The sequence below is a fragment of the Monodelphis domestica genome, chromosome 2 (genome assembly GCF_027887165.1).
Source record: "Monodelphis domestica isolate mMonDom1 chromosome 2, mMonDom1.pri, whole genome shotgun sequence".
NCBI classification, from domain to species: domain Eukaryota; kingdom Metazoa; phylum Chordata; class Mammalia; order Didelphimorphia; family Didelphidae; genus Monodelphis; species Monodelphis domestica.
The window spans coordinates 158,959,363-158,981,858 of record NC_077228.1 but is presented as its reverse complement, the minus strand read 5'-3'; the positions used below and the strand labels follow the sequence as shown (position 1 = coordinate 158,981,858).

The window sequence follows — 22,496 nt, the reverse complement described above, 5'->3', positions numbered from 1 at the left end:
AGAGGGGTCTGTAAGGATGAAGGGAAAGGGCAACTGGAATGAAACAGAATAAGTATTTGTTAAGTACCTATTGCTATGGTTGGGGTTGTGACAAGGAAATCACTTTAAAAGACTGATACATATTAATTTAAGGTCGCCAAGGAATTCGGCTATGTAATTCCTAAATGAAAACTCAAGTCAGCAGTCAACCTTTTATGGAGTTTAATTACAAACAGGAGGAAGAAAGGTATTAGAGATAGAGAGAGGGAGAGAGAAAGGGGAGAGAAGGGAATATGGCTTAAATACCCCTTCTGTTTAGGCTGGGCCAAAAGGCCCAAGCCCTTAGATAGCTGAGGCAAAGAAAAGAGATCAGTCCCTATCACTCACATGACCAAAATGGAGAAACAGTCTCAGGGGCCTCCACCTCCAGCTTCCTTCAGAGCAAGCTTCTCAGAGCACAACCTCTCAGAGCAAAACCTCTCCAACCAACCACCAGTCCTCAGACCCCTCTATCTTTAAGGAAACCATCCAAGTTCCCTCCCCTCAGTTCTCACATCTACCAATCACTGTCCATGTCTTCCCTGTGCCAATGGTGGCTCTAGCTTAACCCAGGACCGCCCAGAGGTCTGTGGCTTTGCACATGTCTGTTGAAGGTCATATTCTCAAATAATTAAATCTTGATCCTTTGCTACAGCCCTTCCTAAATCCTGTTACCCTGAGTAGGGTGGAGATTGGAATAATTAAATTTTGATCTATGCTGCAGCCCTTCCTAAATCCTGTTAGGACTGAGTAGGGTGTAGATTGTAATTTCCAAGACCTGGTTCTGTCATTCCAAGTATCTCTATTGTATCAATTCTAAAATCAATCATGACTCAAAGAACTTCCTGTTCTATGCTTAAGCATAGGTCAAAGCCCTTTCCATTGTTCAGCAAAAGGTTTCTGTCCTAAAGTAATCTTAAGAAGGGAGGAGGAGGAACCTCCCATGCCAATGGGGTTCACATTCCAATAGACTATCAGTAAGAAATTTTCCAAGTATGAAATTTCCCAATGGTGAAATTTCCAACATTTATAAGTCTAAGAAATTTTAAGGTTTACAGGGTCCAGCCTCACTGGTGAGTCCAGGGTTTCCCGACAGGTGGCAAATGATCAGTCAAAAAAATAACAAATGGAAGACAGCTTAATCATTACGGCCATGGGACTACTTTGCATCTGATAGCTGCTCCACCATCCCCATGCCTGGTTTTTATTTTTATAACCATTTTCTTGGCATGCAGATACATTACCTAACACATATGTTCAAAGAGAGATAATTGGAAAAGTGATACATTAACTTTTAACAAATCACTTGATTAACATTCTATATTCTTATATTGTTATTACAGATAGAATAAAAGGTTGCACACAAGATAAATAATTTTGTCACAGGTGGCTTAATTTCTCATTACCTTATGAGAAGTTTTAAGCTTACAAACAATCAAAGAAAATTACTTATTGCTTTTAATAAAATGGAATAATTAATCAGAAGTTCTTAAAAGACAATTCAACAATCATTTCATTGAGGTTGAGGGGTACTGGGAACACAATTCAAATTTAGATTGGTGATTTCTCAGGGTTTTTACTAGGGAGTTCCTGAGTTACTGGTTTGTATAGTTGAGTCACTGAGGCATATTGAAGCTTGATGTACTTGTACTTATTGTATGGGCCTCTATGATTGATTTGTGTGCTGGCTTCATGAAAATAGGTTTTTGTGAGTGGGAAAGTTTTGGGCTTGGCTTGTAACTGTGGTTTTGCTGGGAATTATGTATCTAAGTAAACGTTAACCCATGATAGTCTTTTTGGAATTGGGTTTAAGGGTCTGATCTTTTGGTGATATTTTAGAGAATTAGGGTACAGGTATTTTGCTCTTGCATTATTCCTTCTGAGACCAAGGGGAATAGTAATCATGCCAATTCCATAGGTAAGGGGCATTAATGAGAAGAGGTTATGTAAGGGGAACTGAGTGGGTAGTCACATCTTGCCAAGGGCCACTCTGTGGTCTCCTTAGCTACCACCTATGATTCTGTCAAGGCGTCGTGGCCTGATGGCTCCCAGCAACCTACTATGAATAGATTAGGTAATAGAGTGGATAGAGCACTGAACCTGTAGTCAGTAAGATACGAGTTAAAATCCTGACTCCTGGGCAAGTCATTTAGCCTCTGTTTATCCCAGTTGCTTCAACTGTACAATGAGGATAATAACTCTAACCTCCCAGGGTTATTGTGAAGATCAAATGAAATAATATTTGTAAAGCCCTTAGCATAGTATTTGTCACATAGAAGGTTCTATGTAAGTGCTTATTCCCTTTATCCACTCCCCCCTTTCCTATGCACCAGGCATTGTGCTAGTGCCTTACAAATATTACGCAACATTTGCTGAGTCATGGTGATGAAGTACAGAGAATGAAAGATGACAATATGAAACAGAGTGGGAGGAATGATAGGATAGTTCACTAATGCATCCTTTCCAAAGGCACAAGTAGTGGCAATTGGATTACAATGAAGGAAGAAAGAAAGAAAGAAAGAAAGAAAGAAAGAAAGAAAGAAAGAAAGAAAGAAAGAAAGAAAGAAAGAAAGAAAGAAAGAAAGAAAGAAAGAAAGAAAGAAAGAAAGAAAGAAAGAAAGAAGGAAAGAAGGAAAGAAGGAAAGAAGGAAAGAAGGAAAGGAGGAAGGAAGGAAAGGAGGAAGGAAGGAAGGAAGGAAGGAAAGGAAGGAGGGAAGGAAGGAAGGAAAGGAAGGAAGGAAGGAAAGGAAGGAAGGAAGGAAAGGAAGGAAGGAAGGAAAGGAAGGAAGGAAGGAAGGAAAGGAAGGAAGGAAGGAAGAAAAAAAGAAGAAGGAAAGAAGGAAAGAGAGAAAGAGAAATTAGGGAAAGAGTACAGGCACTTGATCCAAAAGCAGAAAAGGATAAGGAAGATGACCCATCCTTGCAGGCTTAGAACTTTTGATGGAGGCTGCTAGGTAGTGCAGTGGCTAGAGTGCTGAATTTAGTTAGGAAGACCCAGGTTCAAATTGGGCATCCCTTATTAACTATGTGATTCTGGGTAATTAATTTAACTTCTCATAGATGCAGTTTCCTAATCTATTTAAAGATGGGGTTAGACTTGATGGAGGGGCCTTTTAGCTTCACATCTATGATCCTATCAATTGTGTGGTTTTGGAAGACCAGCATATTGGATATGTGAATGAAAAGTAAAAACTATTCACATCTCTAATGTCATAAAAAAGGGGGTGCTATTTAAAACAACACCAACAATGACAAGCCACCAGAGATGTGTTCTTCTTTACTTGACAGAGGAAAACCATGTGTGGGATTGAATCATCTAGCAGCTCGTGCTTTGTAAGATCATGTATTTAGAGTTCAAATATGTAGTGTCTCATCATTTTTGACTACCATGTTACCAAGTGCTTCCTGAGTTAAATTAAAAAGTAATTGGGAATAGTTAATAAAATAAGTTGGTTTTAGCTCTTGTACTTGTAAAGAAGTGTCCTTTTTTACATTCTACTTAGTGCCACATTTTTTTTTCACATTTTTATGCATTTTGTGCGTGATTTCACTTTGTGCAGTGCTGAAGTGTTGTCTGGTGTTCCTAAGCCTGAGAAGACTGTGATGTGCCTTAAGGCGAAAATATGTGTGTTAGATAAACTTCATTTAGGCGTGAGTTCTGTAGTGCTGTTGGCTGTGAGTTCAATGCTAATGAATCAACAAGATGATAGATACATCCTGAATAAAGAAGAGGGAATTTGCTGATCTGCAAGTGAAGCTTCTCTGCAAAGTGCTAACATAAATAATGGGACCAGAAGTCCATAAGAACCTAACCTTGGATCTCTACTAGGAGCAATGGTTCAATATTTGCTAATTTAGTGTCCAAGGTGACTATAGAATATAACTACTGCAAATGGAAAGAATCAGCTCTGTTTAGATATCCATGCTACAGATGAGTAAACTGAACCTAACTGAGAGTTAAATGCCCTACCTAAAGTTATGTAGTAAATTGGTGGTGGGAACAGGAAAAGAACCCAGGTCTTTTGACATTGATCCTGGGGCTCTATTTACTGTAAATCTTCCATGTTTATTAGTGAATTAGATATATAATTAGAGACAATTTTTTTTATAAAGCTTTACTTTCTGTCTTGGAGTCAATACTGTGTATTGGCTCCAAGGCAGAAGAGTGGTAAGGGCTAGGCAAGGGGGTCAAGTAACTTGCCCAGGGTCACACAGCTGGGAAGTGTCTGAGGCCAGATTTGAACGTAGGACCAACTGTCTTTAGGCCTGGCTCTCAATCCACTGAGCCAACCAGCTGCCCCCTATAATTAGAGACAATTAAACTCAACAAATATTTATTAGGCACAATTGGGGCAAGGAAATAATTTTACTTTCCTCATTTACATTGTTTTACTTTAATTTTTATTTTTTTTAAGTACACTCTTATTACAGGGGCAGCTAGGTGGCACAGTGAATAAAGTGCTTGTCCTGGAGTCAGAAAGACTCATCTTCCTGAATTCAAATCTGGTCTTAGGTACTAACTGTGTGACCCTGGGCAAGCCATTTCATCCTCTTTGCTTCTGTTTCCTCACCTGTAAAATAAGTTGGAGAAACAACTGGCAAACCAATCCAGGACCTTTGCCAAGAAAATCCCAAATGAGGTCACAAAGAGTTGAACATGACTGAAAAACAACAAAAGTGTTACTACTGGGTAATGTGGCATGGTGTGGAAATGACTAGAAAGTGGTGTGACAGCATGATTGTGGATAAGATGAGGGTGAAAGCTCACTTATCAGAGTCTAGCTTTCCCAGTACACATCAGGTGGAGGGAGTTTCCACCCTAGAAGTTCAAAATTCTATATCTCTTCCTCCTGCAATTCTGTAAATGTTTAGGGATTTCTATTAATATAATAAAAATTCTGGGATTGTTTTCTGGGAGAGGGTAAGAGAAAATAGGAATAAGAAATTATTGCTATATTTCCAACCACTGTAACAGCCAAATTCCCCTGGAATTTATTATTCTATGTGTGCATCTGTGCCATTTTCCCTTGACCTTGAGTAAAGCAAGGAAGAATTCAGTTGACTACAGAAAAGGATTGTAAGATTCTTATGCACCTGTTTAAAAATATTATTTGGTTGTTGCTTTGGAAAAAATGTTCCCATTAACTTTATTTTGCTTTCTAAACCAGAATGGCATTTGAGTTGATTAGGGAGGTGCTTCTTGGACAAGTCATGCAAAAATTCATGTGGCCCTCAGCTTCTGTTTGCTATTTATAGGCTCTTCCTGTGAAGCTTGTCCATTTGCAGATTCCCAGTATATTAAAGGCAGCTCTATTAATGAGACCTTTCTTCCATTAGTGACTGTTTTGTGGCTTTACCTCTCTCTATAGGAATTCTCCTTGATTTGAAGGTCACAGTTTCGTTTGTATGGTAGTTCCTCAGCCAAATAGAAAACAGCTTAATTCCACTTCGTTCCAAGAAACTAATGTCCTAGCATACATCATTCTTTTTGATTGGATTTCATCCTAACTGGAATAGCTTAGGTTAGCGGAAATAATTTGTTTAATCCTCTTTATTTTTTCTGGACCATGCAATTGTATCCAACTACTTTCCTACTGCATGGAGATTTTAAGCTGATCATTAGCCTGAAATATACTCAGAGGTCCTGAAGGTGACATTGGACCTTTTAGTTTGTCCTTTCCTCCTAGGGAAGGACCTCTGTGCTTGGTATTGTACTGGTTCCAACACAGATGGCAGAAACAACACAATACAATGCAAAGAGCAGTGGACTGTGGGTTGGAGAGCTTAAATTCAAATCCTGCCTCTTCTCCTACAAACTGGGTGACCTTGGGTAAGTCATTTCTGCTCTCTGGGATAACTTTCATCATTTGTAAAATTAAGGTTTTAAAATATATGACCTCTAATGTCCCTTCCAGTAGGAAATCCACAATCTGAATTTTAAAAAAATAGTGTGGCTGTTTTTCATGGACAGCCTATGCCCACAGGTCTAGAGATGTCTAGAGAACTAGAGAAAAGTCCTTGAGCATGTTGGGTAAATCTGTCTGTGGCAGGATTTACAGGATGATGCACAGAAGAATCATACAGAGTAGGAAGTTATAGAAAGGTTGTGGTCTGAAACCTTGGTAGAAATTCTCACATAGGTGACATCAGAGATCCCGAAAGTGGTGATAACATCCTCCTCACCTCATGACTCATGGAATACTGCAATAGCCTATTGATTGGCCTCCCTGCCTCTAGAGTCTTCCCATTGCAGTTTATCCTCCACTCAGCTATCTAATTGATCTTCTCAAAGCTCATTTGACCATTTTGGGTCATTGTTCATTTGTTTCAGTCATGTCCAACTCTTTATGGGCCCTTTTGAGGTTTTCTTGGCAATGATCCTGAAATGGTTTGCCATTTCCTCCTCTAGCTCAAAACTAGGAAACGGAGGCAAATAGGGTTAAGTGATTTGCCGAGAGTTATATAGCTTGTGTCTGAAGCCAGATCTGAATTATGACACTCCTCTACTCAATCACTTCCAAGATCAATGATAAAATCCTCAGTTTGGCCTTTAAAACTCTATCACCTAATCCTCTCTGTATCCATTCTTCTTCCATTTACTCTCTCCCTACTCCATGAGCCAGTGACTCTGCCCTCTATCTCTCAATTCTGGCCATTTTCACCTGCTTTCCCCAATGCCTTCAATTCTCCCCCTCCTCATTTCCACCATCTCAGTTTCTTGGCTTCCTATGTGTCTTGAATATAATTTTACCTTCTGCAAGAACCTTTTTCCAATTCATATTAACATGAGACCCTTTTATCTGTGGATTACCTCAAAATTATTTTATGTCTCTTGTTTGTACATCCTTGTTTGTCTGTTGTCTCCTCAATTAGACAGTCAGGTTTTCTAAGAGCAGGGACTTTGTCTTTTTCCTTTCTTTGTGTCTCTAGCGCTTAGGATAGTTCTTGGCACATAGTAGGCACTTATTGCTTGATCTTTGACCACCTACTGGTTTATATGAATGTAATATTGTATAATGAGAGAACTTTAGACTTTTTATGTTGGGAGCCATGTGTCCAAATCTCTGGTTTATCACCATTCAGCTTCCTCTCTGAGCTTCTATTGTCTTATTTCCAAAATGGAGACAATAATACTTGCACTACCTGCCTCACATGTTTGTAGTGAGGGGAGTGCTTTGCTAACCTTAAAAGTGCTCTGTAAGAGGCAGGTTGGTGGCTCAGTAGATAGAGAGCCAGATCTGGAGACAGGAGATCCTGAATTCAAATATGACCTCAGACACTTCCTAGCTGGATGACTCTGGGCAAGTCACTTACCCCAGTTGCCTAGCCCTTCCCATTCTGCCTTGGATCTCAGTATTGATTCTTAGATAGAAGATGAGGGTTAAAAAAAGTACTACATAAAACCTTTATTATTATGGACAGTAGTTGCTGAGTCCTCACAATGTGCTCAGATATTATAACAATTGCACATGTTAAGAAAGTTTTATCTAAAAATTATGAAAAATTTTTAGAGGCATGGCAGGGATTGACCCTGAAAGGGTTAAAGATCATGTTTGTTTTTTTTTTCTGACAGTTTACAAGTAAATGCAGCCAGTTAATTTTTATGAAAATACCAGCAAAGCAAATTGCTGATGAAAAGTCTATTCATAGGAACTAATTGGACGCCATGTACAGTTTAATGTCAAAAATGGAATGCTACCAAGAATTAAGTGAGAGAAATAATGATTCGGTATTAGAATTCATTAATCTATATTACTTCACCAAAATAGCCTCAGTGCTTTTAGCATGGCCCAAGGACTTAAGAGAAAATCAATCCATTAAACTGTCTACTCGACTTTCATGGGGCACATAGGAAGTTAAAAGCACCCCTATACCAAAAGCTCAATAAGAATCCATTTGGGATCTGACTAATGAGTACCATCATTCCATATGGTAACATTAATGTTGAATGGATGATTTGACTTATAATAGTTGGAGTGACACATTAATTCTATGTAGTAATTTTCCATTACCTTGTTAAATTGTGTAGGGCACATTGCAACCAATCTGTGATGTTTAGTGGTTTCTTTTTCTTTTTTTCCCTTGCAGATGAAATATAACTAAATAAACTCATGCAGTTTATAGAATTGGGTTGTATCACAGTTATATGTTCATATTGCTAGCTAAATAATTTTAAGGACATAAGTTACTATGTATGATCTTAGCTTATGTTTGGTCATGATATAAATTTAAATGATAGAATGCAAAGAATTTATTACAAGATTTCTATCATTACATTCTTAATAAACATAAAAGATTTTGCATTTTTTCAAACTGCTAAAATTGTTTAATTTTGTGATCGAGAAGTGCAGGAAAAGTTGGCATAATCTATACTGCATCCGAGAATTTGGAGACATCATTTCAAAGGGAAGTGAAAAAGAATAGGTTGCATTGTATGGATTAAAATTCTCTTAGGGAGTTAGTAAGAAGGAACAACTGTCAAGAATTACATTCTGAGACCACAAAGAGGAAAGAATTCTGATGAGAAGAGAAGCTGCCTAAAGACACTAATGTGGATATAGTCTTTGACCTTTTACATTTTAAAAAGTCATATATGGAATGTGATAGAATAGGTAAGTTGTTGTTTGTTTTTAGTTATGTCTGACTCTTTGTGACCCGATTTGGGTTTTCTTGGAAAAGACACTGAACTGGTTTGTTGTTTTCTTCTGCAGCTCATTTAATAGATGAGGAATTGAGACAAATAGGGTTAACTGAGTCGCCCAGAGTCACAGAGCTAGTAAAAGTCTAAGTCTAGATTTGAACTCAGGAATATGAGCCTTCCTGACTCAAGGTACTGCCCTCAATCTAAAGCTCTTCCTAGCTGCCCTAGAATAGACAAGTATTGGAGCATGAATACCAAAATGTGGCATGATCCTATAAAAAATAGTACTATTATTGTTAAAGCCTCCAAAAGAGGTGAAGTTGATAAGAAAAGGGAAGGAAAATATGACTCCTTTCCATGTAGTCTGTATCTATCTTGTATTTACCTGCTTTTGCATATGTAGCCTCCCCTATTAATATATAAGATACATGAGGACAGAAAATGTTTTTTTTTTCTTTTTCTTTTTATCCCCAGGTCTTAGCACAATCTTTGAGTCACAGTGAGCTCTTAATAAATGTTGGTTGATTGAATATTTGGGGATCAAGCTTGTTTATTATAATTTTGCAGTATTCAGTTTAGTTTTCTTTTTCTTTCTCTAATATTGTAGTCATTGTGCATATTGTTCTCTGGTTCTGCCCTATTTCATTTTTCTTATGCTGTTTTTTTGTGAGAAGAATGGAGAGAGATGGGGCAGACATTGATGCAATTAAGTACATATGGAACTCAATGAATGGCTGGACATAAAGAATCCTAATTGATGGTTTAATATTATTTTTAAAGAAAGTCTAGTGGAATGAACCAGTGATCCATGCTCTTCAGTCACTTTTATTAGTGACTTGATTGAAGGCAAAGATAATATGCTTATCTAATATCCTGGTAGCACAAAGCTAGGATAGATAATAATAACACTAATAATAGCTAGCATTTACATAGCACTTTAAGATTTGCAAAACTCTGTATATTTTGCCATTTGATTCTCAAGATAACCCTATGAAAGAAATACTATTATTATCTTTATTTTACAGTTGAGGAAACTGAGAGCAAGAGAAATTAATTTGACCAGGTTCATTTAGCTAATGAGTGTTTGAGGCAAAATTCAAAGTCAGATTTTCCTTACTCCAACTGCAGCACTATCCTCTGCTCCACCTGGCTGCTTCTGAGTAAGAATACCAAAAGCTTTTGGCAAGCTGGAACATTTGGATTAAAACTAAAAGGATTAAATTCAGTAGAGTTAATTGTGACAGCATAAACTAGGGCAAACAACAACAACAACAACAACACAAAAACAAATCTTTGGAAGTTGTCCAGAGGGCAATTCTTATGAAAAAATCTTCGGGGATTTTGTTGTTATTGTTCAGTCTTGTTTCTCTCTTTATGATTTCATTTGGGCAAAGATACTGGAGCATTTCCTTCTCCAGCTCCCTTTACAGATAAGGAAACTGAGGCAAACAGGATTAATTGTCTTGCCCAGGGTCATACAGGTAGTAAGTGTTTGAGGCCAGGTTTGAACTCAGGAAAATGAATCTTCCCAATTCCAAGTCCATTGTGCCACCTCATGGACTCCAAAATCAATAAGACTGAGCAAAATGCTTTCCTTACATAACCATCCCCGTGAGGTAGCTAGGTCACATAAATACCATTATCCCCATTTTACAGATGAAAACACTCAGTTAGTGATCGATAAGTGACTTGTTTAGGATCATATAGCTAGTAAGAGTTCAAGGTGCTATTTAAGTCCAGATATCTTACTAAAGGAAACCAATTTTTTTGTCTATACCAGCATGCTGTTCCTTGTCTGAGATGAGGAAAAGAAAGATTATTACTTTGATCTCTTTAAATTAACATGTGGAACAATTTGTCTCTAGAATAACTAGCCTATAGTTATTACAACAAAATCTGGAAAAAATATTTGAGAGACCCAAAACCAAATGTTATGATTTTTGTTACCTTGTTTATGTTGAATAAACAATGTGCAAAAAAAGTTTAAGAAAGGTTTCGTGTCTAATCATTTTTATTATTCTTGATTGAGTATTCAAATATGCTTTTTATTATTAAGTTTTATAATAAGTTGAATAAAAATAGACCATAGCACATAATCTCCACATTGGTTTTTTGGTATCTTTTTTAAAGAGCTATAAAAAATAGTTGCATTTTTTATTTGTAATGATGTCAATTTTTTTATCTTAAAAATTTTTTTGAAATAGTTTATTTTCCCAATTAAATACAATAACAATTTTTAGCATACATTTTCTAAAGATTACAAGATCCAAATTGTTTCCCTTCCCTCTCTTCCCTCTCTTCTTTTGGAGGTGGTAAGCAAATCAATCTGGGTTATATTTGTATTATCATGCAAAACTTACTTTCATATTGGCCATTGTAAAAAAAATCTCATATAAAATCCAAACCTGAAAATAAAAACACAAGTTAACTAAATTGAAAATATAGTATGTTTTGATCTACATTTTGACTCCAACAGTTCTTCCACCAGAAGCGCATAGCATTCTTTCCCATAAATCCTTTAGAATTGTCCTAGATCATTGGCAATTATTCCTGATAGCAAAAATGGTTATATTTTAAAAAATAAACCTTAGTGAAATTAAAAAAAATTCTTTGGAGAAATAAAAGGTCTAGAGTTTAAAGGTAAATAATAAAGAAAAATAGGAATAAATAGAAATTTGATTTTATCAGATCTCACTATTTTATAAAGCACATAATATATTGTCAAAGTTATTTATATTTATTTAAAAATAAAAAGGCAAAATAGTGGAATGGGGCACAGAAGCAAAAACCAGAAGTTACCCAACAGTGTAATGAATAATTCAATAAATGTAAGAATACAAATTATTGACTTCTGGAGAAAGTCATCCATTCCATGAGAATTGTAGAGAAAATGGATAAGAATGTGGCAGAACATACATTTAATCTGGCTTCCTATTAGTAAATTACAATAAAATCCAAATAGATAAAGATTAAGTATAAAAGATAACATCAGAAAAAAATTAGAAGATAATGGATGTAAATTATGCCTTTCTTCAGATATTTGGTTAGGAGAATTTGTAACCAAATAAGGAATAAAAGTGCTTACAAAAGATAAAATAATGACTTTGATTCTATACAATTAAAAGAATTTTTCATAAATAAAATTAATGCAATTAAAACAAGAAGAAAAACTATCAAATGGGTAAAAAAATCTAGCAAATATTAGAGTACTCTCGGATGGCATCAGCACAAGAATATCCTTCCATCGATTTGTTATATAGTGGTACAAGTGTACAAGTGGTAGAAGTGATTCTCTCAAGATCTAATTCCTAGTAAATATCACAGGTGGCTCTTAAATCCAATTCTTCCTTTTTCTAAGCCTAGCCTTTCATTTTTTATGCCTAGGAACCTCCATGCATCAAATAGCTATCATAAAAAGTTATGTATCCATATATATATATAAGAAGTTAAAGTAAAAATAAGGCTGAGTTCTTCTCTAATAACTAGTCAAAAGATATGAATAATTTTCAAAAGAAGAAATACAAACTGTCAACAATTATGTTGACATTCTATACTATATATGTGACATTATATATCAATAAATATATGAAAATTCTAAATTAATAATAAAAAAGTAAAGCAACTCTGGGATTTTATCTCGTGCCTATAAAATCATAAAGATTATAAAAGATGGAAATAATCAATGTAGAAGGGGTTGCAGTAAGAGAGGTATATTTTATTGGTGGAATTACAAAGTAATTCAACCTAATGTAGCAAAGGGTTAAATAAACCCATTAACACAGATCACAAACTCAATTCTTTCTCATTTTGAGCCTAGCTCTCTGACCCCCATTCCTAGCAACTTGGGCATAGAAATTTGGGATGATGAAATAAAAGTCACTAAACTCTCTTAATGTTCATATCTTTTCATATAGTTTTCTTGTTTGTATATATTCTAGAAAGAAGTGAAAGGAAAAAAAGGTCTTCTATATGGCACAATATGTGTAGTAGCATCTACTGTGGCAGCAAAAAAATAGGAAATAAAATGGATGCAGTTGAGCAACAGTTGAAAAAATTGAGACATATGGATATATTTGAACATGATTATATCTTATGAAATGGCAAAAATGGAACATGGGGAGACATGTGAACTGATGTAAAGTGAAGTAAAACTAGAAGAACACTATGCACAGTGATTATATTGAACACATGAAAATGCCAGTGAAAAGTTTCTGAACTCAGATTAATTACAGAAACAAATTTGTTCTAAAATGAAAAACTGAATTTTTTTCTCCTCTCTGCACAAAGGTAGGTGGGCTATAGTTATAGAATGCTACATAAACTATTAATTTGATAGTTTGATGATGGAAGTTATACCTGAAAATTGCTCTGGTATTAAAAACAAAAGGCAGTGATGGTCAAATAATCTAATGGATTGGTGATTTCCCTTATTATGGATGTTCTTTCCTGTCATGCAGATCACAATCCATTCATACATACTCACCTTCTGTGAAGCTTGTTCATCTGCTCCCATATTTACTACAGAGAGTTCATCCATTGTGTTGAGGGTGTTTCTTACTTTCCCTTGACATATTTTTGTTTTCCTCATATATTTCTTTAATGATGCCATTTATTTAGGTTCTTCTTTGGCAACTTCTAATTTATATGTTCTAACCTGCTCACATACACCATTCATTTGCTTGTCCTGTGTCTTATGGATTGATACTCAGTTTTAATTCTTTGTAAACTATAATGCTCTGTATCTCACAGTTATATAACAACATCAGTAGAATAGTCACATTAAAGAGAATGAACTTTTTCAGTTTAAGTAGAAGATTAAGGTCATAAAAGAAACTCTGTGATTTCCCATAGGAAATCCAGGCCACTGTCTTTATGTCCCACTTATCCATTTGGAGGCTAAGTTCAAACTTAGTCATATTAGCCTTTCTAACTGTGTATATACTGATGAAAGGGCTCTACAGGCTGTCCATCTCACTGTTTTTTAGTTTTGACAATAGGTATTCTTGATCCGCTTGTTTTCTCCTGTTTGGAACATTCAGTCTAACTCTTTTGAATAATTATGACTTTAATTCTGGAGGCTCTACAGTGTTATGGGGTTGTTATAACCATTCACAAACAAGAAGACCTGGAAAATATTCACCATCCATAGAGAATCCCTCTTCTCTTATGACTCCAAATCTCCCCCATGACAGTGGTGATAAACTTTTGGAAAGCTTGTTTCCCTGTATTATGCCTTATGTCTCATCTAAGTGTTGTGGGAAAAAGGTTATTTCTATTCTTTCAAGGAATCTTTCATAAATTTTGACATCAAAATTATGCTTTTGGTTTGTAATGAATCAAGTTTTATATAGTAGCACAATGGGCTTTTGTATTTATTCTCTGTATATTTTCATCAATTGTGTGATGATAATGATTTGGTCTACTGTGAAATATGACTTGTAGAAGCCTATCTAATCCAGTCTAATGCCATTATTAAGGATGCCCTCATTAGTCTTTTTTTTTTAATTCCATAAATGGGAAAGCAGGAATGTTGTTGCTCTTTATTCAATTATCTTGGTATTAAAACCTCAGATTTTTTCCCATGGCATTTGTATCTTTCCCACTTTCAGATTTCCAAGGAATATTTCCCTACATGCTCTCACAATTGTTACTTTTTCTATGTTCAGAGGTCCTTTTGAACAGATGTTGTCTTTGTACACTTGATCTAATATAACTGCTTTTTGTTCTCTTTAATATCATTTTAACTTTTTCTATAAGCACATCCTGAGCTATTATATTAGAATTGAAGTATAGTGGCTCTAGTTTCCTTGATGGTGAAAAAAAATATTAAAAACAAAAATAAAAATGGACAGCTAGGTGGCTCAGTAGAGAACCAGGCCTAGAGATGGGAGGTACTGGGTTCAAATCTGGTCTTGGACATTTCCTAGCTATGTGACCATGGGTAAGTCACTCAACCTCAGTCTTCTGCCTTGGAACTGATACTTAGTATTGATAATACTACAGAAGGCAAGGGTTTAAAAAAAAACCCAACCCAAAAACAAAGCAAAATCAACCAAACAAAAAACCTTTCATATCTTTATCTTTTATTCTATTTGTTATCTTCCTTCTGGCATAATTTTGAAATATCCTCATTATAACTTTTACTCAGTTAAACCTTTTACTAAACTGCTTTAAACTGCTTTTACCTTCTACTGTCCTTTGTTTTATGAGGTGATAATATGTATCTGATTACATCCTTTTTCTTTATAAGATTTTATAAACAAATTTATATTATTAATTAGTTATGCTCATATCTCTCTGCCTGGCAATTAAAATAAGAATTTACTAATCAAAGTTTTTCTTAATGCTCTTTCGGTCTCATTTTGGCAAATGATTTATATTAGTTGATACTTATGAAATTATTATAATTGGATCTGTTATTTCTTCTCATTTTATTACATTTTTGACCATTAATAATATGTTTAAAAGGTTAAATTGGAATAGTTTTAATTGAATGGCATATCTTTTTCTCAATTTATTCTGCTTCAGTAATGTGGTTGTCTAACTATAATGACCACAGAATCAGGAACTGAGTATCTAGATGTTTCTCATTTGATAAAATCAATTTAATTTTTCTGAAGATGTTACTTGATATTTACTACATATAGTACATTCTTATTTTTCTCAAAGAAAAAATGTAAAATTTTAAAAAATGAATCTTTTGCATAGTCTGTGTTTTTGGTCTCTTTTTCTATTTTCCCCTTTTTGACATTTTTTTTACCATCCTAACCTATTTACACATTTGCAATGAAATTACTGAGTATCATAGCATACACTGATTTAATGTGGAGGATTTTAAGCAAAAGTGTAGAATTTCTCTACTTGCCTTTTTTCAACAGACTTTGATGTATAAACTGTAATTATTTTCATGGTAACATATTTACAAAACTTATGAATGTGACAATACGAGATGGTTAAATAGTTCATTAAATAGCCCAATTACTTGTTGCCTTTGGACACATGGCAAGGCCAATTCTATTAACTCTTCCATTTGTCCTTCAGAAAGAACCTATAAGCCATTCTCCTTAACTGATTCCTAGAGTATCTTATCTCCTATTCTGTTGACCTTTCACTATTATTGTCATGAGGTTGTGATGAGACATTTGAATAAGACTCCTTCTTTCCTTCCTTCCTTCCTTCCTTCCTTCCTTCCTTCCTTCCTTCCTTCCTTCCTTCCTTCCTTCCTTCCTTCCTTCCTTCCTTCCTTCCTTCCTTCCTTCCTTCCTTCCTTCCTTCCTTCCTTCCTTCCTTCCTTCCTTCCTTCCTTCCTTCCTTCCTTCCTTCCTTCCTTCCTTCCTTCCTTCTTCATGCTGCTCATATATAAATGGTAGGGGCTAAGGTTAGTGGGGCTGAAAAAATGGAATAGTAGCAGGAATATGAGCATACCCCAACTCTTAGTGATGTGTTAGGCTGACTCTGAATCTTTGATGACTTCTAAATTCATACCACATTTATAAGACAGTAATATTCCACTATATTTATGAATGTTCACTTATTTAATAACCAGTTGATAGACATTTTTTGTTTCCAAAAAAGGGCTTCTATAAATATTTTGGTATATATGAGGCCCTTCTTTGCTAAAGCCTAGGTAAAAGGGGTATTGAAATTGTATCTTTATATAATTACAAACTACTTTCCAGAATGTTTGTATCAGTCTACAGTTTCAACAACAGTACATCAATGCAACTCCTCTACAACTGACTTCCAAACTTTTGTCATCTTTGTTAATTTTGCTGAGTATGGGGTGAATTTTTTTGGGGGTGTTTCATTTCTTCTATTAGTGATTTGGAGCATTCTTACTTATGGTTTCTAATAGTTTGCATTTCTTCTTTTGAGAAGTATTCATGCCTTTTGACTACTTATCTATTAGAAAATGACTCTTAATCTGGTAGGCTTCTACCAATTCCACATTCATTTTCAGTGTTATACTTTTATCAGAGATGTTTTATTCAAATATTTCCCATTCTAAATATTTTATTCTTCTGGTTGAATGTATTTTATTTCTGTAAACATGTTTAATTTTTATGCAATTCAAGTCTCTTCCATAATTTACAAGACATGATGATTGGTTACCAGTGCATTTCTAATACAAAGTTTGAAAAGGCATAAACTTCAATTCTCCCCTAACTTTTTAATATTATGTTTTTTATATTTAGCTCATTTTATCCTTTTGTGATATAAAATATAAGATATTGATTTAATTCTATTTTCCATTAGATTGCTATCCATATTTATCAGTACTTCTTATTGAATCAAAATTTCCCCTCATTACTTTCTATTCTTGGGCTTAATAGAGAACACAGTACTGTGTTCATATCTTTATCTTACTTGGACAAATGATCAACTTCTATTTTTTAAATTCAGTAGCAGACAGGCTTGATAAATGGCATAATTTTATATCTGGTAATGTTTAAACTTTATTCATTCTACTTTTTGCTTCATTATTCTCTAGCTATCATTTACCTTTTGTTTTTTAAAAAATATTTTTCATTCTAATTCTTTCAAATATTCCTTTGGTAATTTGATGTAATGGTAAATCTCTAAATCAGTTTGGAAAATATTTGCATTTTTACTATATTGGAGTGGCTAGCGATGAACATTAATGATTTTTCTACTTATTAAGTTTTGCTTTTCTTTTTCTGAAAATTGTTTTTAATTGTATTTGCATATATTCTGTCTCTTGGTAGGGTAAGTCTTAGATACTTAATTGTTTTAAAGTAGATTTCTCTTTCCATATCTTTTTTTGTTGTTGTTGCTTGTAAGATGATTTTAATATATTTATTTTTTTATTCTACTGTATTTCTGAGCTTTGGTCTTCATTAATTTTAGCTTTTAATTCTCTAGAATATTCTGAATGAAATATTATCAGCATATGGCAGTAAATTTCCCATTCTTGCTTACTCCTTTAATTTCTTTTTTTAGGGGGCCATATTGCTATACTTAGCATTTCTGGTATTCTGCCAAATAATAATAGTGATAGCAGATATGGTGTTATTTCATTCCTGAGCTTATTGGGGAAACTTCTAATATTTATTCTTTAAAAATAATGTTAATTCTCAGTTTTAGATAATTTTTATTACATTAAGGAAAGGCCTTTTTATTTTTATGCTTTTAAGTGTTTTTAAAAATATGAGTTCTGTATTTATTGAAGACATTTCCTCCATCTATTGCTATAAGCACGTGTTTTTGTTTTGTTATTAATAAGGTTTATCATGCTAATTGTTTATGGCCCTTCCTATTTTTCTTGTCTTCTTATATTTTAGTCTACTCTATGTATTCTTTGATCCAGCAACATTGGCCATCTTGTTGCTCATAATATTCAGTTTCCCAATTCTGTGCATTTTCACTTGTTGACCACCATGCCCTCTAATTTTGGTTCCAACTTAGTTTTCTAGTCTTACTTCCTGTTACTTTTCTTTATTCAACTCATGCCCCAGTCAAATTAGAGCTGTTCTAACTTGGGGATTCTTAAGCTGGTGTCTCTGAACTTCATTTTTAATATTTTGATAATTGAATTTCTGTGGAATTGACTTCCTTTGCAATCTTGCAAATTTTATTTTATGCATTTAAAAATATTCTCAGAAGTAGTAGAGGTTACCAAAAGGCTTCATGACTCCCTGTCTAATTTAGCATGTTACCTCTTATTTCTATGCATTTGTATAGGTTATCCTCATTCCTAGAACCAATTCCTTTCTCAGTTTTACCTTTTAGAATTCTTATCTTCCAGGCTTAGTGTTTTTTCCTCCTCCAATTTTCCTAGAGGGTTTGGTCATATCATTCTCTGGGTTGCTTTAAATTTATCTATTTGGGGACCATCTTGTCCTCTGCCTACTCATCCCTCACCCCAGAAGAATGTAAGCATCTTGGGGTTGGGGCTTTGCCATTCTTTCATCTTTGTCTCTTTCTCTCACCTAGCATAAGACATGGAGAATAAATATTTGTTGAATTGAATAGAGTTTGGATCGTATTAGCTTTTTGAGAGTTACCAACTTCAGTGGTATGTAAGTAAAACTAATGGGGTCTATTACATAAATACAGGAAAGAGTAGAAACTTTCTGAGGGCCAGTTGAAGGAGAAAAATAAAAACCACTGGTTCAGATAACTTAGAGATCATTACATTAGGATAAAAACTATTTAGAAGTATGTTTCACTTGAATAAAATGAACATAAGTTAAATTCCTACTCTTTGTAAGATGAAGAAGTAGAATACTGGATAGAGAGCCAGCCTTGTAGTAAGGAAAACCTGGGTTTTAGTTCTGCCTCTAATATGTACTCCTTCTGCAAACCTGAGGGAGGTCCTAGATCTCTCAATGCCATAGGCAATTCCCTAAAATTGTAAGTTGTAGAGAGAGGAATTGTAGGTCTGTCTCAATGGAAGGAATTTATATATTTTACTGATCAAAAAATAAAGTGAAAAGCACTGAAAAGAAATATTCATCTTGAATTTTATGATTTCATTTTTCCCTTTCTTGCTCTCTTATGTATCTAGCTGAAGAATTGAAAGAAAAATTAGAAAACTTGGCAAAAGAAAAGAGCACCCTAAAGTTTCAGCTTCCTTCAAGACATCCATCCATTAGTTCATTTCTGGACCATTTTGGAGCCCAAGTCCAATCTGCTCTGCACTGTGCTACACATAAGTAAGTACTTTTGATATTTACTATCTCTCTATAGATTTGCCTTTGCAAGGATAACATTTGTATATGGGTTGTTTCTGCCCTTAATACTTGCTTTTATGCAGTCTCTTCCTTCCTTATTTCTGCCTTTTTGCTTATTTTAGGTGGATTAAAGATTGAGTTGGCCTCTTGGAGGAAGCTCTAAGACACCACTGAGGCACCACTTCCTCCATGAAACAACTCAGTTGAAATTGTTCCTGGGTGGATTTTGCTAATTTGTCTAATAAGCATGATCAATTGATAGGAAAGTAGCATGCTTTTTTATTCATCTATTTTTTTCTATGAAAACTGAACTCTATTAAATAACTAAGAAAGATATTTTACTATTGGCATTGTTGAAAGAAAAATTCTTTCCTTTTGAGCTTTTACTCTAATGAGATGAAACTCAAGACAAGAAAATTAAAAGTTTATTAAAAATATATCAAGATGACAACATGTTGATGGGCTGGTTGCTGAAGGTCATTAAGCTTTTCAGAATGGGCCAGCTTTTTATAATAAAAACTTTTTAAGTGAGTTAGACAATTCTGATAGGTTCTCATAGCAAAAGACATAGGCTCTTGCAGCTCAGTTCCTCCCCTTTGCATGACACTTTGCACAGGCAGGAGTTTTTAAAAAAAATCCTTACCATCATGTCTTAGAATCAATATAAAAGTATTGGTTCCAAGGCAGAAAAGTGATTTTGGCAGTTGGAGATAATTGACTTACCCGATGTATACTTTTCTTAAAATCCAAGATTTAAAATTTTTTTGAGAGAAATTTCAGGAAAAGAAACTCACTAACTCTTCGAATCAAGAAAGTGAACTGTTTGGAGAAAGTGCTGTAAAGAAAACTATACTGCATCAGAAGATTTAGAGTGAACTTTGGGATGTAATTGATTGAATTGAAGGGGGTTGAACACATTTATTCTGAATATAAACTCTCATGCTGTGAAATTTAGGTTACTCCACCCTACTTAGATCTTACTTTATGGAGAAGATGAAATTGTAATCTCCTGATTGAACAATGAAGGTACTTAGTTCTTACTTTATAGTGAAGCTAGAACTTTAGGCTAAGTCTATTTTAAGATCTTAATACAAAAAGGTATTAAGTAACTATAAAGGTTAAATTAATCACGAAAATGTTAAGTAACTAACAAAAGGTAAACTTAACAAAGAAGTGTTAAGTAACTTAAAAGTCATAATCTAATCAAAGAGGATGAGAACTAAAGAATGGGCAGTCCTAGAGAAAAGCCTCTATATCTGATTGGTAGATGTGAAAATTTAGAGGAGGGGACACGAGTAAAAGGTCTATATATTTCATGTCACTTCCTCTCTCTGGTACCTTTGGCGGTGGAGAGGTGGCTAGTGGTAGTGTGCTGGGCCTTTCAGCATCTTGGCATCGCTCCATATATTGTCTGCTTCGGTGGTGAGTTTCTGGTTGAGTTTTTCCTCCTTTACTTTCTAAACTTTATCCTCTTAGAAGCCTCTAATCTCCTTCAGAGACCTAGTGGTGGAGATCTTGAACTTCCCCTGGCACAGGCCAGGCGGGAGAAATCCTTTACCGTCTTCCCTCTTTCTCCTTAAAATCCTTCCCTCTATATTAATTAAAATTACCATAAATTTCCAGACTGACTTGCGTATTTTATTTGGAATTTTTTCCCTGGCAACCAATTAATTTATATTTTAAGTCACAACCCTAAAATAAGGGGACTGCCCCCAATTGGCTTTTTGTCAATGTGCCTACCAAACACTGGTTTTGCTCACTCTTCTATTTCCCTCTTATCTCCAACTATTGCAGTTTCCTCTTAGAAAGTGTAATATTGTATGCACCTTTAGTGCATCTTCTTTAGAAGATCTTTAGAGGTATAAGCTAGTTATGTTAAATGATTCATTGGTGAGTCTAGTCTCCCAAAGAATCACAGGGGGAATTGTGAAGATTACCTATTTTTAGCTAATGAAATCAAGAACTTAAAGTATCCCTACTTACTATTAAGTATGAGAGTTCACAAGTCACTTACTAGAGTGACAACTCCAAAGGCCACTGTCTCCCACCTTGGGCAGTGCTAGGCAATTGTTTTCTGTGAAGAAGAAGTAACAGGAAGTGACAGGAAGTGATGTGGAAAAAGGAGGTATAAAAAGAGACCAACATGGTCAAGCATTCCTTCCTTTCCTGGCTTCTGGAGAGACTGGTTCGGAGATTCTTCCCTTCCTAGCATTTGGAGAGATTGGTTCCAGAGATTCCTTTCCTGGCTTGAAGGAAACCTTTTCCCTGGATCCTGTATTGGCTTGCTAGGTGAGTGACTGAGATTCCTGTCTTGGCTTTGGAGGAAACTGCATTGGTAGAACCCTGGCTGAAGATATCACCAGAACTTCTGGCTGAGGATTACCAGGAAATCCACATGGAGACAGAATCTTGGGGAAGCCCTGACAGGGCTGAGCTTAGCTTCTCAGGAGAAGGGTTGGTAGGCATATTAGAATTTGTCTCTTTATGTACATTTTTCTACTTAAATTCTTTCCACATCTTTGTAAATGAAGATTCTAAAAGTCATTTTGACTTAAGCTATAATATTTTTAAATCAGCAATCATAATATTACTTTAGAATTCTCATATTTAGCATAAAACCTAAATTTAAACTCTTACACCAGGGTTATATAGCTAAGAAGTGTCTGAGGCCAGATTTAAACCTAGGACCTCTTACCTCCACATCTGGCTTTCTCTCCACTGAACCCATCTAGCTACCCCATGGGTAGGATTTTGTACATGACAATTCCCACACAGATGAGGTATGTGACTTGTCTATGTGACAGTCTGGGTGATGCTTCCCTCCCTCCCCCCAGCGCTGATTGACCAGAAGCACTGAGCACACAATGATTACTGAGTCAATTAATATTTTAATGACATAAATATAATATAAATGGATGATACACAACATAGACTAATCTATGGAGAAATTCAAACAGTTACAGTTAAGTATCATAACAACAACACAGTTCAGCACCCTATCAGGTAACTAGTGTCATTCTCTTTGTCTCAGTCATTTTGGTTAACAAGCATTTATTAAGTGTCTACTGTATACTAATACCGTAGATTCAAAGAAAGGAAAAAAAGTCATCCTTATTCTCATGGAGTTCATGAACTACTGGAGG

The 22,496-nt window shown here is 35.0% G+C and overlaps 1 protein-coding gene across 1 annotated transcript in view; it reads left to right on the top strand.

Moving 5' to 3' along the window:
* The window catches only part of DISC1 (DISC1 scaffold protein), a 478,298-nt gene that overhangs the window by 105,093 nt on the left and 350,709 nt on the right, over nt 1-22,496 (top strand). The window contains exon 5 of the mRNA XM_056814629.1: nt 19,188-19,335. Coding sequence (XP_056670607.1) covers nt 19,188-19,335 — 148 coding nt within the window. The remainder of the gene's footprint in view (nt 1-19,187; nt 19,336-22,496) is intronic.